The 15,519-nt window shown below is 45.4% G+C and overlaps 1 protein-coding gene across 2 annotated transcripts in view; it reads right to left on the bottom strand.

The window, feature by feature from the left end:
- Positions 1-3,724: 3,724 nt before the first annotated feature.
- The window catches only part of GRHL1 (grainyhead like transcription factor 1), a 37,882-nt gene continuing 26,087 nt past the window's right edge, over positions 3,725-15,519 (bottom strand). The window contains exons 10-16 of one of the 2 annotated variants that reach the window (XM_058020598.1): positions 12,025-12,074; positions 9,659-9,800; positions 8,756-8,793; positions 8,569-8,657; positions 6,704-6,789; positions 5,056-5,120; positions 3,725-3,904 (exon numbers count right to left, since the gene is read on the bottom strand). In XM_058020598.1, the coding sequence (XP_057876581.1) occupies positions 3,790-3,904; positions 5,056-5,120; positions 6,704-6,789; positions 8,569-8,657; positions 8,756-8,793; positions 9,659-9,800; positions 12,025-12,074 (585 nt within the window). In that variant the 3' untranslated portion in view covers positions 3,725-3,789. Of the gene's footprint in view, positions 3,905-5,055; positions 5,121-6,703; positions 6,790-8,568; positions 8,658-8,755; positions 8,794-9,658; positions 9,801-11,986; positions 12,075-15,519 lie in introns of both variants that reach the window. The other variant, XM_058020597.1, reaches the window with a different exon arrangement.

The raw sequence follows: 15,519 nt of genomic DNA on the forward strand, positions 1-15,519 counted from the left end.
CACACCAGCTGTGGGGTATGGGGGCAGAACCCTGCTCAGTCTTCCAGCAAGCACAGACGCAGGTGGAGATGACACAGGGCACCCCCAGCACTGGTGCATCCCCCAGTCGTGGCACACTGCAGCATCTTCCTGCACCTGGGGCAAACCTGTGAGCAGAGCCTGCACAAGAACTACAAATAAATAAGGAAATAAGGAGAGGTTTTCCTCGCCTTTTCCTGGCCCAGAAATGTTCTGCCCCCCACGCTGCTCCCCACCCAGCCCCAGCATGCTGACACAAGCCTGGTGACTGGGAAATGCCAGCACAGGAGCTGCTGCAGGGGCTGGAGCCAGCTACAGCAAAAGCTTGTTGAGACATTTTCTGAGAGTGAAAAAGAGGAGGTGAACACCACTCCAGGTACCATGGTGCTAGGATTATCCTGGAGATGTTAGTGTGAATTTTGTTTTCAGTTTGGGCAAGTCAATGCCAGCAGCTTCACTAGTGTTCCCCAACACACCTGAACTTACCCATGGATGTTCTGCTCTCCTTCCAAAGGAAAAGGTCCTATGGAAGCAAATGCTGCAGCTTCCCCACACACTGCACTGAACGAGGTCAGCTGGAATAAAGCAGGGAATGAGAATGGAGCTGGCCATCTCCTAGGTGGGAATAACAACAGCAAGGCTGGCACTGGGATTATTTTCTTTTGCAAGAAGAAATGAGGAAACAATCACCAGAGTTTTATAGATTCCGTGTCAGAGGAAAATTGAAGGGATAAGAGCAGATGCATTTGTTATATAGAAGACTCATCATTAGAAATGAACATATAAAATTTAATAGCTTGGTTTAAAATACATTTTCAATTAAAAAACAGCAGGCAAAACAAAAAAAAAAATCAGTTTCATAAAACATACATGACATTGCTGCTACTGTTATAAGACCCGTGTCCCAGAATATCTTATAGTGGAAAACAATTGTCAGATTTAGTTCACATACTTCATTAAGCAGTAAAAAGAAATAACATTCATGTCAATCTTACTCTATGGAGATTCTAAATCTACTTCCCTGACCCTAGACCAAGTTTCTGTAATAAAACTTCCACTTTCAATAAAAATGTGTAAATATATATATGTATTCTATATATCAGGTTTTTTAAAAAAATTCCCTTGCCATAGTAGAAGGATTCCCGTGGCAGCTGAAGGGAAGCCCGAGCAGGAGCTGGTGCTGGCTGGGCACAGGTCCCATGGCTGCTGTGCCAGAGGTGCATTCCTGCAGGGGGTGGCAGCTGCTGGCCAAGTCTCTTCAGCACTGAGCTGCACATCAGCCTCTCCCCTTGGGCCTGAGCCCACACGCTCTGGCCACACACCCACAGCCACAGATGCACCTGTGTGAGTTTGCTGGGGGGAGCTTGCAGTGCCCAGAGCATCACCAGCCCTCTGCTGGGGTCCATCAACAAAAGAGGAGAAGGAAGGAGGAGGGGAATAGAGGGGGGGATGGAATGAATCAGCTCAGGATTGATCAAAATACAAATTCCAAAATACTGTATTTTATATAATCATTAAAAAAGAATGTGGGGAGGGACTTCAAGTGGTCACCTGGACTCACCACCAAGGGAGAATCAATTACACCTGTGACAGTCCAAGGATACCTTTGCTCAGCCTGGCTCTGGGGACCTTTGATGCTAAAGCACTGCCTCTATGGGCAACCTGCTGCTCTCACTAGAGAAAATTGCCTCAACACCCAGCCTGAAATTCTGTGATTTACATCCCTACTCCCTGTGCTTGCCATGGACAGGGAGGACATGTCCATGGGTCGGGAGGCTGCTCCCATCAATCCTCCCATCTGAACATGAGCCCTCACCAGCCAGAGCATGCAGGCCTTCCTCCTCAGAAGCCATGAGCCTTGGCCAAAGGACCACGTGGTCCATGCTCCAGTGGAGACCTTGGCAGTGCCACGCAGAGCCAAAGAGGAGGAGGGGGTCTCCTATTTCTTCGGGTCATGCTCCTGTTGATCAACTCAACGTGGCATTTGCCTTCCCCTTCCAAACAGCACCATAAGAGAGCTAAGCAACAGTAGGTTACAATTTGTTAACCATTAAGTAGAATCATTAATTATTAAGTAAAATAATATGCTACTTTTCTGGACTATTTCTCCAGTCTTTCCAGGTTGACCTTCATGTCCTAGGTGAGGTATGTGCAGCTTTGTACTGTCTGAAAATGTTACAAACCTCTTTCCATACCCAGATCCCTAACTAAAGCCTCACACCAGACCTGGCACTCATGTTCATATGTTCATCTGCTCGCTATGTAACTGAGGTTTGTGCCTTAGTGCTGCCCTTTAAGTGCTCCTCTTTCACTTGTTATTAACCAGAGAGTGCCTTTCCTTCATAAGCACACACACAATGAGTAAATAGCACAGGGCAGTACTCTCTGGGGGTGTCTGGCACTCCCAGCTGGGGCTCAGGATACCTGCTGTGCCCACTGGGTCTCTCCAGCTCAGCAGCAGGTCCATGGTATGTACCGACACCAAGAATGCATCACCTACTTGGAGGCCCTTCTCCCTGCTAACACTTGGCCTGCTGAGCCCTTTTGGCACGCTCCTCTCTCAAAAGCCTTGCCTGTGATTTCCAGTTGTTGATGTCCCAGGCTGTGCAAGCTGGCTCCTCTAGCCCATGGGTTCATCCAGCCTGAGCTGCTGGTGCAGACAGCATCCAGCTGAGCCTTGAGTACACTGCTTCAGAAAAAAAACCCACCCTTGAGGAGACCTTCTTCCTGACCCTCAAACATGAGACTACAAGAGAACTGCATCTGTCCAGCTCCTCCTGTGAACCAGCTCAGACTCGGCCCAAATCACCTCCCAGGACAGCAGTACCCAGCTGTTTCAGGACTTAGTGGCAGTTCATGACAGAAACCAGGACTTCCATCACCTGCCTGTGCATGAGGATTTAGGAGAGAGCAGTATCTTTTTCCTTCCACGTAGGAAGATCCATGTTTAACAAGCAGGTCTCTTGTGCCTTCTATGAATGTACAAACGTGTGCTCACCTTTGGTGCATGATAAGGGTTTGTCCATTGTTAAATATTTATGTTAAATATGATTTCTCTGTATATGGCATCCTTTTAGATGGGCTTCATTGCATATATTCACGGTATATACAGAACACCATATTTTATATATATTATATATTGCTTATATGTACACATTTACAAACCTTCAAAAATATATTGCACTTATATACAATATAGCTTCATCTGATGAGAGTTCACACAGTTACTAAGGCGAGTTCTTCATAAGCAAGGCAGTTTTACATTCCCCCCAAATGACACAAGTGATTTCAACAGTCTGCCCTGGTCACAAGTAAACATTATAGACTTTTCTCCAACCTGCATGCAACTCCTACTAATATCAATCAGTAGTTTTGCAGCTCTCCCTAGCAGAAAACAGTCCAGTAAAATGGTATTAGCTGATAACAGGCTCAAACATGGTTACTAAAAAGATAAATAAGACATCACCAGTCTAAAAGGCCACCTTACAGGAGATTTCCCCTCCCATAGCTACTAGTGGTTTATACACTAGTAAAAATATATACACGCTCTCCACTTAATTGTCAATCTTGACTTGCCCATTTCAAGTGCAAAGAAGATCATGAGCAAGAACACAAACACAAATGTATTAAGCAAAACCACTGCTCTGCTCCCCAGAACAAGTCAAACATCTGGCTTTCTTCTGGAGGTGATTAGTGTTTTGCCCAACATACTGAATTATGGGAAAATGTTCACTTGAGACCTTTGTTTAAAATCCACAGTGATCTGTGATCTTAGATCTCAGTCAAAGTCAGCTTGTAAGATCCTCCAACCTCCTCAATCTGCAGCTGGAAGGTATCTTCATTAGAATAGTGTTTCACAATGTTATCATCCATGTTGACCAGAATTCTGGGAAAACAAAACAGATCAGGTATTTTACAGTTCTAAATGCCAAAGGCACTCTCAAACCTAAAAAAGCCTGGACTATCCAAGGGTAACACAAGATCCTGCTCATCTCTCGCTGACTCATTGCTTGCCACAGCAGATCTGGCTGTTCTGACCCAACCCTGCCATCAAGGCTGGCAGCCACACTTCTCAGGAGCTGAATGGAAGGATTAAATCTGGCTCCTGGACCGGGGAGGGAGAGAGATCTTGGAACCAGCAGAATCCTTCTGAAGCTGCAGGCACCTGGGGCTCTGAATGGGTTTGCTAGTCAGTTATAAACCATCAGCACAAAACCCTCCAGAGCTTGCAGGGAAGAAACCACTCATGCTTGGCCACTTCTTTCATTTGCCAGAAAGGTCAGTCCCTGTGTGTTTGTGTGCACACATGCACACAAAGCTGTGCTTAACAATTGTTTAGAGATCCCAGATTTTAAGCTTTTTGCAGCTGTTCTGGTGGGGTAATTCTGCTATTAAAGTACAACTCTGGAAGGGTGTAATTTTCTGGCTAGAAGGAGAAAGGGCTGAGACACCAAACTGACAACCACTTATAGACAACTCAAGAAAATTACTGAGAAATTAAAAGATAAAACAAAAGCAGACAATGTTCAGAAACTCAATTACTTATGCTACAAAATAAAAAGATTAAGTATGGCCTCTGGGAGAAACAGACACTTCACAGCTAAGTTCTCTTCAACTTAGCCCACAAAAATACAACCAGGGTTCAGTAATTGTAGCCAAATGCAGATACAGTAAGCCCAGACACCACTGGAACAATTTAACATGGGTTGAAGGAAGTTCTTCATCACTGGGAGTCTTTTAACAAACTGAACTTTTCTTCCTCTGACATGATCAGCTCTGATTCAATTATCAATTAGCTCAGAGAGGTTCAGTGACTTGTATTTACCCAGGAAGCCAGACTACATATTTCTATAGGGCCTTTCCATAGTCTTCAGCTCTGTGGATGACGTTGCAATGTGTGTACCTGTGCACACACACAGAACAGCAAATGGCACTCACACATCTGCAGTGCATGGAGGAATTATACAGCAGATGTGCCTACAGCTTTGAATAAGGTCTTCATATTCTTAGGCAGTTACTGCACAGGTACATACTCACCCTTTTTTACATTTTTTGAAGATCTTTCCTATTTTATCAAAAGGAACATCATACTTGTCAGATATCTAGAATAAAAGAAAGCAATGATTGGTGAAGTAAGGAGACTGCTGTCATTGTCTTTCGCTTCCTATTTTACAGAAAGGAACAACCACAACAAAAAGCCTGCAAATAAGGACAACTGCTCTGCCCTATAAAGGTAACACTAAATCCCAAACTATAGTGTAAATGCACAGATCAGAACCCCTTCTCTGCATTTAGTTAACTTCTGTACAAAAAATGTAACCATGTTTGAATCTGGATACTTCTCATACAGCAACCTCCTGCCCCTACTCTCAAAATCCCACCCACTAAAAGCCCACTCCACACACCCTGACTCTCATTCTCTCTTGGCTCTCTGTTCTCTTGGCATACTGAAAACCAATTTTAAATTTAGTGTCAGAGGGATCAAGTGAAAACCAGTCATGACAGTGGCTGAGAGAAGAAAATAGCAACAGAGAGAGGACCTCTGCTGCTAAGGGCATGAGGTGATCAGGAACATTCTCCTTCCCCAGCAGGGTGACACCAGTGTGGAGCCACAGCCACTGACCATGGCACTGCACTGCACAACTTCCAGAAAGCCTTGAGGTCAGTAACCTAAACCTGGTTTACTCTGGCAAACTGCTCTATCACACCACAGTAAGTACCAAGCCAAGACACTGCTTTGACATGCAAATGTACAGGGAGTTTCTCCCAAGCTGCAGCTGTGAGCACTTGGTTCCTTTCTTTAAGAAATCCGAGTGAAACAACGGAGGTGCAGCTTCACTTCAGGACCACGGGTAAGGGAGGACTTCACAGCCTTCAAACCCTCTCTCCATGAGCCCCCACCTTCCAGCTGGCAAAGCCTCACAGCCAGGAAGAGATAAAGATTCTGGTTACACAACTATCTCTACAACCAAAAGTTAATGGCCAGACCTGTCTGCACATCCCAAAGCCCCTGTTCCCTGAGCAGAGGCATTAGTCACAGAAAGAGACAGACAAGTGCCAGTTCTGAGCTCATGCCAAATATGACACCATTCCTTGGACTTAAGCTCTGTACTTCCCTTGCTCTGCAGCAGCAGGGATAGTGGAAGGCTATTTTGGAAGTCAAGCAGCAAAGAGCAATTTCACACATGTGTGCACAGATATATAAAAGTGCTCAGCAACACACAGAAGCTGGGACTTGCAGCTCTGCATTACCAGCTTGTGAAAGGGCAGTGCAAGGCCCCAAACATGGTTTTGAAAGGCTGAAACAAACCCAAGCCATTGGATACATTCTGAAAATCACTCCATCTCCTAGCAAAAGTACCCTCTCTGACAAGAGGAACATCCAATAATCAAGTCTGACTGACCTCTATCTTCTGGAAGGCTTCTTACACCCAGACCCCACAGATGTGGGGTAAGGTAATTAAAAGACAAGCCTCCTGAATTACCTTAACAATAAATTAAAGCATTATTTGCAATAATTTCCATGTTATTGAAAAGAAATCTTCCTTATTCTTCTTATCCAGAAGGGCAGAAATGTGTGGACACAAGCTGTGACTGCAAGTCTGACTCCTGTGTCTGGCCAGTGTGTAAGGACTGGGTAGCCAAGGCTTCTTCTCAAGGACTACAGAATGACCTCATTACTTACAGCTTCCATGAGGCCTTTCAGAGATGGTGTCTTCAACATCAGTGCATCAAAGACCTCCTCTGACTCTTTTCGGACATACAGCAGCACTGGAAAGCAATGTGGAGAGGAATTAACTCTGCAATTGCTCCTCAGGAAAAATCTGTGTCCCACAGTGGCTAAGCACACAGGGACATTCACTGAGGACCTCATGAAGAAATAGACATGCATACATTCAATATTCATTTAAGACTGTAGCACAAACACACACTGCTAGGTTAGCTCAAAACTTACTTCTTGCACATAAAGCCACTGCATGCTCAAGCATCTTTATTGTCAAAATACCTCTGTATTTTCTTTATTCTCTCTATTATTAGAAAAAAGGTCATATTTGAAACAAATAAAGGAGGAACACAAAACACAAATCTTTGAGACTCTTGGGTTCTTCCATATCTTAGTCATCTGCCATAAGACTTTCCACAATCAAATGGTTTGACAAGTGCTATGACAGCAGGTGAAGACATCCTGGCCAGCTCCTAATTTTAAAATAATTTATTTGTACAGTTCTGTGCTCTTCCTACACCGTCTCATCTTTCTTCCTGCCCCTTGCTGTGTTTCAGTGATACTCTTACACCAGAGCTGACACACAGTGCAGGCCTGATCTGCTCTAGGAGGGGAATGAAGAGCAGGAACCCCAATTAGGTGAGCATCCCTCGCGTTCTCAAGCTAGCACAGACTCACTGCATGTAACATCAGCCTCATTAAAAACTGCATTAAGGCTGAGGAATTAGCCAGGAGAGCAAGAAAGCTTGGACTTTAACAGCTTTGCTGTCTTTAATCCATCTTCTAATGACCAGGTATTGCAGCCTGGATTGTTTGCAAGGGTTCATCAGGCACAGCTTTGACACACCTGCAACATGCAACAATTACAGGCATTTCTAATGGAACAAGGTGAACTCAGGACAGCACAGCACCTTGATGCATTGCCCAATTTGCCTGTTAAAGGCAGCTTTAAAAAGGGAGGACTGTAGATTTGAAAAAGGAAGACAGGACACACAGTCTCAGTTACAGCACAGGTCAGATGAGAGTCAGCCAAAGGAGAGGGAATCTCATGGGGCTTCTTTTATGGCATTCAGCAACATGAAAAAAACAAAAAGTCTGATTTCCTTCTATAAAATTCACCCTTCCTTACTAGTTTATCCAGACTGCAGAAGTGCAGCCCCATTATGGTCAGACTTGCTAGACTTAGCATTTGCTTCTTCACAGGTTTAATACTTCAATAGGTTTAATACTTCAAGCTTTGTTCTGGTCCTTCCAAATACAACTATCATCAATCAGGCACACCACCTCCAACACCCCAAAGGGACCTCTCATCTCCTTTCACACCACCACAGCAACATGAACTTGCAAAGACTGAAACTCAGTTAAAAATCAGCTGAATATTCTCTTAGCTTGGCTTTCAGAGGTGAACATCCAATTTCCTGGCACCATGAAAGATACAACAGTTTTACACCCAGAGCCAGTTCCTGGTGTTCACTGCTTATAGTCCTGGAGGAGATTTCCCCAGTATTTTGTAGCAGATTACATGATGAATTCTCTGCCCCAGTCCATGAGGGACACTGGTAAGCTGCTCACCTCATCTTAACTCTTTCCTTAGAGGTTCAGAGCCCATTACTGTCTGAGTTGGCAGAAACCCACAGAAATTCTCACAATCTAAAATATTTACAGAGCTGAACCATATCTTGATACATGAACTATCTACTCAAAGCCAGAAAAATCAGTCTGAAGTATACATCAATATGAATTAAAACATTCTTTAACCTCAGATGCCTCTCTCTATTATGATGTATAAATACTCCAAAAATTCAGTCCCTGAAAGAAGAAAATACCTCTTTTTGGCTCTTCTACTCTGGCCATCTTATTTGGAGTAGCAATAAAGTCCTCTTCACCAATATAAGCTCCTCTCTTCAGGTTGGAGCTGTCATTGACAGGGCAAAAAGTTAGCAGTGGTACAATCGCAGGGACTTATCCCTCTGTCTGAGGGCAAGTGTCAGGAGGTTGAAGGGCAGATCTTACCTTTCACCCTCTAGTTCTTCCGAAGCAACAGGAAGGACCTTTAAAAACAAAGGGGAGATTTTGTGAGTATTTCATCCAGAACTAGAGTTAATTTTCTCTTATAATCTTTCAACGCTAAATCAAATGACATTTTGGCTCCAAAAGCCAGTAAACATCTTCTTTACCTTTTTTTGTATAAAGTAATGAAGGATCTCAAATGAGACACAGGAACAAAAAGAAGCTAACTAGCGTCCTCCCTGGACTGGTGTAGAATCTTCTGACAAAACTCAGTACTAAGGCCTTTGTATGAAAACATGCAGGAATGTCAGGCTTATGGATACCAGTTTATTCTCCATTCTTTGCTAGGAGTTCGGGCAATGCTCTTAAAAAGTAAGGTTTAGATTATGTTAGAGCATGGCAGAACTCCTGGCACAGCAAAGTTCCAGATTTTGAAACCTGGCTGCATGCTAAATTTTTCCCCTTCCTGTTTCTTGTAAGCTGGAACTTTCCAGGAACACTGAGGCAGGGCACCCTGGCAGTGGATCACAGAACTCACACACATGCCAGTTCCACAGGGTGGATTTTCACCCTGCAGCCGGATCTGGAGGAGTCTGTGCTGTACAACAGCACACCAGGATCCCAAGGGATGCCACAAGTAAAAACCACCCTGCAGTTCATGCAATGGAAAAATCCTTTCAGGTTCACAGAAACTGGACTTGATAGGAAAATAATTTGATGGAGAAAGAAAGTTAACTTCAGCCAATGTATCTTGGAGGAACATTTCTTGCCCACATGAGACTCAGCCTGTATTTGATTACAGCACTGATGCACTCTGACATTGCATATGTACACACACAGCATCCCAGGCCTTTTGCAAAAACATCTCAGAGCCTCCTCATCCCCAGAGCCACGAGCTTTACTCACATGAGCCCCACGCTGCAGGTTTGCAAAGTGAACATCAGGGATGAACAGGACAGGCTGAGTGTCGAGGTCCATGAAGGGCTTGAAGATGGTGATATCAGTGCGTTTGTGTGAGGGGAGCATGGGCACTTTGACATCAGAAACTGTGGAAACAAAGATTGGGATTGAGGATACCGAAGGCTCTGACGGGGCCCTACATCATCTAAAAGGTACATACACTGCTGAACAAGGGTATTCTGCAGTCAGGGTCAAAGCAAAAAGCTCCTGTGGTAACGGGAATTGGAACTTTGGTTGCCTCCCTCTCAGCTGAGGGCCTGGGCCCTGAGGGTTTGTTTCTCAGAGCAGTCAAAGCTTTCTCCACCTCTCCAACTGAACGGCTCTACTTTGTTTAGATATTAATTAGGATGGACAATAACGTGGCATCAACCCAAGAGAGGAACTGAGGTCTTCCATGTACCAAGTCAGCCATCCAAAGAGAGGGCAAAAATCAGTCCTGGCCCCACCTTCTCCCTCTCCAGTCCCTCAAAAGCTTGCTAGTGTTCCTATGCCAGGAGGATACAAAGAAGAAAAGGGACAACTTGTGTGTTTCCAATTGGGAGTGTCCTAAAGAGACAGCTGTAGCTGTCAGAGTAGCTGTCAGCACCACAGAGTGAGTACAAACACTGGTTTGTGCAAGTTGTTATATTTAAAGTTACATTTTGATTCCACACTTCCAAGTTTCACAGGCTAGTTCCTCCCATTGTTCATCCTGGTCACCTCAGGGTGCCAGTCCCTAGTCCATTCCCCCAGGATCTGTCTCCCACAAAGCCCTTTGGCTCTCACAATGTACCAGCTGATGTGACACAACCCACCAAGAGGGCAGACTTCATCCACAAAGACCCTCTGAGGAGAAAGTGAGGCAGAAGGTGCCTTAAACCACATTTCAGACACATTCATGTCAAACTATCACAGTTGAAGACTTTATTTTACCAAGTGGAAACACATCCATCTGAGGTCAAAACAACTGCAAACAACATAAATGTTTTTCAAACAAAACCATTTCTCATGTCCTCAGTAGAAGATACGCTATTTTCTCCTTGCAAAATGGATTTTTTTTAAGATTTCTCAATTTCTGCAAAAATAACTTTGCCCAAAAGCCACCAACTGTTTCTACTGTTGAAGAGCTCATGTACACATGACATTTGTGATCCTGGAGGCGAGTATAACAGCTTATGGCTTCCAGGAATCAAAAACTTCCCACATAAGAACTTAAAAGCCAAAGATCATACTTTCCAGGAAAATAAGGATTATATCAGGCTAAATCCAAGCCTGGAAAACTAACATTGGAAAGCAGCTTTTGTCAAATCATGAGATCCTGGGCACTGTGTACTGAAGCTGCCTTCCCTTTCCAGCCAGGATGCCAAGGGTTGCACACAGGAATCTTCTGGGAGCCGCTGGGGCTGCTGCGCTTGTGAAACGCTAACGGTGTGCTAAACCTGCCTCTTGTGACGTGCTCCGAAAGAAACCAAAAACCCAGCCCTTTCCACAGCTTCCCTTGAGCAAATGGTATCTCTTCAGCACTATGTGAGGCTGCTCCAGCAGCCTGTACCTGCTGCGTCAGGAAAATCCTGCCCGGCGAGCTGGAGGCGCGCTGGCTGAACCAGTCGGGCTGTGGCAGCACAGCGAGCGAGAGCACGCGCCTGCCCCGTGCCAACCAGCAACAGGAGACACATCCTCCTCTGAGCTGCTCTGCTGCTGGAAACCACTCATCCCAACACAGCACCTGCCAGCTGCAGCAGCTAGAGCAAGATGCTCAGCAGGAAGAAACTCCTCATCCTTTAGGTACGGTGATGCTGAAGTCTCCACATACTTCACACATGCAGACACTCTGAAATGACTTGCTAAGGACCACTTTGCTCTAGAAGAGTGAGCACAGGGCCTCAGGCTGCCACAGACTTGCTGACCAGTGGAAAACACGCTTTTTAATTTAAGTTAAAAGCTAAGTTTAGGATCAAGCTGAAAATACTTGAAACTGATCATTCTCACTGCCACCTGGATTGAGAGGGTCTCTAAGCCCAAAAATCCTACCTTCACCTCACCACTTCAACTGCTACAACCCATCCTGACTGAATACACAGCAGGACCCTGTCTTGGACAGAAAGAACTATACAGAATGAAACCCTAAATGACCCAGTGTTCTGCAAAACACAATGACTGTTCCATAACGAACTGCTTAAAACAAGCACTGGTCCATAGAGGATAAAAATTAACTTGAGAGTTCTACTGCACAAGCTATTTGCAGCCAAAATTAAATCCAATATTTAAAATACTGATAGAATAAGTTCTACTTACAGGCATTCAACTGAGAGCTGGGATCAGTGCACTTTCCTTTTCTTTTGCTCTGCTTTCGCTCTTCATCCCTGATCTTCCTCTCTGCTCCCTGTCAGACAAAAGATTAAGGGAAAGCACAATGGGTAAGTGAAGAAGAAGAGGAGGGGGAGAGAGAAAGATATTTTTAATTTTTTAGGTTTTTTTCAGCTGCAGAGGGAGGAACACCAATTCTTCCAGAGCTATGTTTGTGGAGGTCAGTTCCACAGTACCCGAGCTGCAGGTTTGCCAAAGTGTGTGTCAACTTTGAGACCTGCTTACTTCTAAGTCCTACCATCTAATGAAAGCCAACAACCATATCCAAGATGCAAACACTTGCTTTTCTTTCAAGTCAGATTGAGATATGCTGACAAAAGATACCCACATCTATAAGAATTGTGTAAAGCATTTGATAAAAATATAATTGAAGTGTTTAAAGCAATAAAGAATTGCAGGTTCCCCCAGTTTAGGAGATCCCTTGCTTGTCATTAAGGTCACACCACATTTGGATCACCAAGTGCAAGATACCTCCTGCACATTTCACACAGAGCCTGCAGCAGTTGCACCAGCTGCACCAGCCTCCACTGAGCTCAAGCTGTAGACATGCAAGGCTTTAAAGCAGGGATTATTTCTTCTTTTTATCAGGGCCAGGTCATGGTGGAATCCACAGATTCTCTAACTGGGTTCATGCCTGCACTGTTTCTGGCCTTCCAAACCAAGCAGCAGAGGGGACAGTGCCATATTGCCATGTTTTCTGCAAGGTGCAGACAGCTATGACAGAGAAAGAAAAGGAAGAAAGAAGCTTTAGAATATTGTTCATTCCTCCAGCTCTGCCCAGACCTCACACATGACTGTGGGTTAAGTCAGGGATGTCACATTGCCAGCTGCATGAAGTGATAAGCCCACAGGAGATCCCCAACACTCAGTCCTTGTGCTACCACCAGGTCACCAAAACTGGTACACACAAGTTCCAGCTGTCTCCCAATGCCCTCCCGCAAAGCAGGGCAAAAGGTAACAGTTACCTGGCCACACCAAGCCATGATTTCTCATTCCCTCTTCCTCAAAGCTGCCAAAACACACCCACATCCTTGTGTGGTACTGGAGGAACTCTTGATTAGCTACAGAAAATGAGGTGTCAAAACTCCTGTGGCCATGGGGTGGGAATCTGTGCCTAATGGTGCATGGGAGAATGGGAACAGCCCTCCTCACTTTCCAGTAAATCAATGCTCTATAGATGCCAGGCTGCCTATGCCTGCTGAGAGCACTGGGCTTATCTGCACCAGCAACAAAAGGGAAAATTAGCCAAGATATTTGACACACATTAACACATATCGTCTTCTCTTCCACCCAATGAAGGGGAAAAAAAACAGCTTCAGGCAGCGGCAGTGAAAGAGAGAAGACACATGAAGACATAGGCATTGCCAGCTTTGCTTGACCCAATAAAGCTGATACAGCCCACTGCAGTGAAGACATTCCACCCAAACCTCAGCACAGCTGCACCTGAACCCTTCTGTGTCCAGGGCAGTCACAACATCTCAGCTTGACAGCAGCAAGATTTGATTAGGTTCCACATCTGATTTTTACCTTTCATGTGGAAATAATAAAGTTGTGCTACTCAAACACTCTGCTACAGAACAGCATCTGCTTCCTTGTGGAGAACATGCTGATTCAATATGAGCACACATTTTGAGAAAATCTCTGCCCTCCCATTTCCCACTTGAAAGTCAACTTGATGCAGGCTAGGTAAATATGTCTCAAAACCCACATTAAAAAAATAAAAGGTATGTGTTGGTAACAAGCTTTTCTGCCCTGCCAGCAGAGCTCAGGGAGCAGTGGTTTCAAACTGAAAGAGGACAGTTTCACACTGGATATAAGGAAAAGGTTTTTTTCTGATGAGGGTGGCGAGGCACTGGAACAGGTTGGCCAGAGAAGCTGTAGATGCCCCATCCCTGGAGGTGTTCAAGGCCAGGTTGGATGGGGCTTTGAGTAAACTGGCCTAATGGAATGTATCCCTGACCATGGCAGAGATCTAGATTAGATGACCTTTAAAGGTGCTTTGCAACCCAAACCATTCTGTGATCACTCAGCTGAAAGAGCAGCTCCATGCTGCTGCCCATTCAATGAATATCAATGCTCCAGCAGCCCTGCACCCACTCTTTCTTTCCAACAGCATCCCACTCATTTGTTCCTACCATCCCAGGAAAGCCTTCCCACAGCACTGCCCCTCACTAGCAGGGTAACAGCAGATCCCAGAGGGCAACACGAGCTCTAGCCAGTGAAACAGTGAAACCCTGTATTTAATTCTTCTCATCTGGAAGCACAGCTGAGGTTCCATTCAGAATAGAGGAGGTCTTCTTCCTCTGGGACAGGTCAGCCTCATCCCTGCTCAGCCCAAATATTGCTGGGCTAAGCCTGAAGGCAGCTTGTGCCATAACATTCTACAGGATGACACCATTATACCCACACTGTCCTGGAACCACACAGGAGTAGATGAAAACCAAACATCTCAGGCACTGCAAGCACAGCCTTGACAAAGGAATAGAGGAAACATCTGTGTTGGTGGCCACAACTTCATCATTTTCTGCTGGTTTGCGTTTTTTCCAACAGACCTCCACAGCACAGGCTTGGCCCTCCATGAAGGGTACCATGGGTAACAGAACTTCTACAGGTAAGAGTGGTCACATGAGGACAACCACATTCAGGGATGGATATAATAGTAACAATGGTCCTATAAATATTCACAAGCAGCTGGTTGATTACATACAGTTCAATATAGGGCAGAAAACAGGGCAGGTGCTCCTTCTGAAATGCCAGTGCTCTTTAGGAGCCTGAAGCCAGCAGCCAGCATTGGGGTCCATGAGTACACGGGGTTTGTGTATGATATGACAGCAAGCAGGGCTACAGGCATGGATTCCCTGAGGGGATATTTATTCCAAAAAGCAGCTTCCCCATGCCCAGCAGAGCCAATGCCAGTCAGCTTAGGATGGCCAAGGCCCATCAGCAATGGTGGTAGTGCCTCTGGGATTATGTATTTAAGAAAGAGAAAAAGTGTTCTGCAGCAACAGCTAGGAGCAAAGTGAGAATATATGAGAGAAACAGCTCTGCAGATGCCAAGGTCAGAGCAGAAGGGGGAAGCCAGGCACTGGAGCACATTCCCCTGCAGCCCATGGTGCAGCCCATGGTGAGGCAGCTGTGCCCCTGCAGCCCATGGAGGTCCATGGGGGAGCAGAGATCCACCCACAGCCTGTGCAGGACCCCACACCAGAGCAGGGGGATACTGAAAGAAGGCTGTGATTCCATGGGAAGTCTGTGCTGGGGCAGGGTTCTGGCAGCACCTGTGGCCCCATGGAGAAAGGAGCCCATGCTGGAGCAGGTATGCAGGCAGAACTTGTGGCCCTGTGGGGCACCAACACAGGAGCAGCCTGTTCCTGAAGAACTGCACCCCATGGAAGGGACTCATGCTGAAAGTGTTTGTGAAGAACTGTAGCCTGTGGGAAGGGCTCATGTTGGAGAAGTTT

This window comes from Melospiza georgiana, chromosome 3 (assembly GCF_028018845.1).
Source record: "Melospiza georgiana isolate bMelGeo1 chromosome 3, bMelGeo1.pri, whole genome shotgun sequence".
NCBI classification, from domain to species: domain Eukaryota; kingdom Metazoa; phylum Chordata; class Aves; order Passeriformes; family Passerellidae; genus Melospiza; species Melospiza georgiana.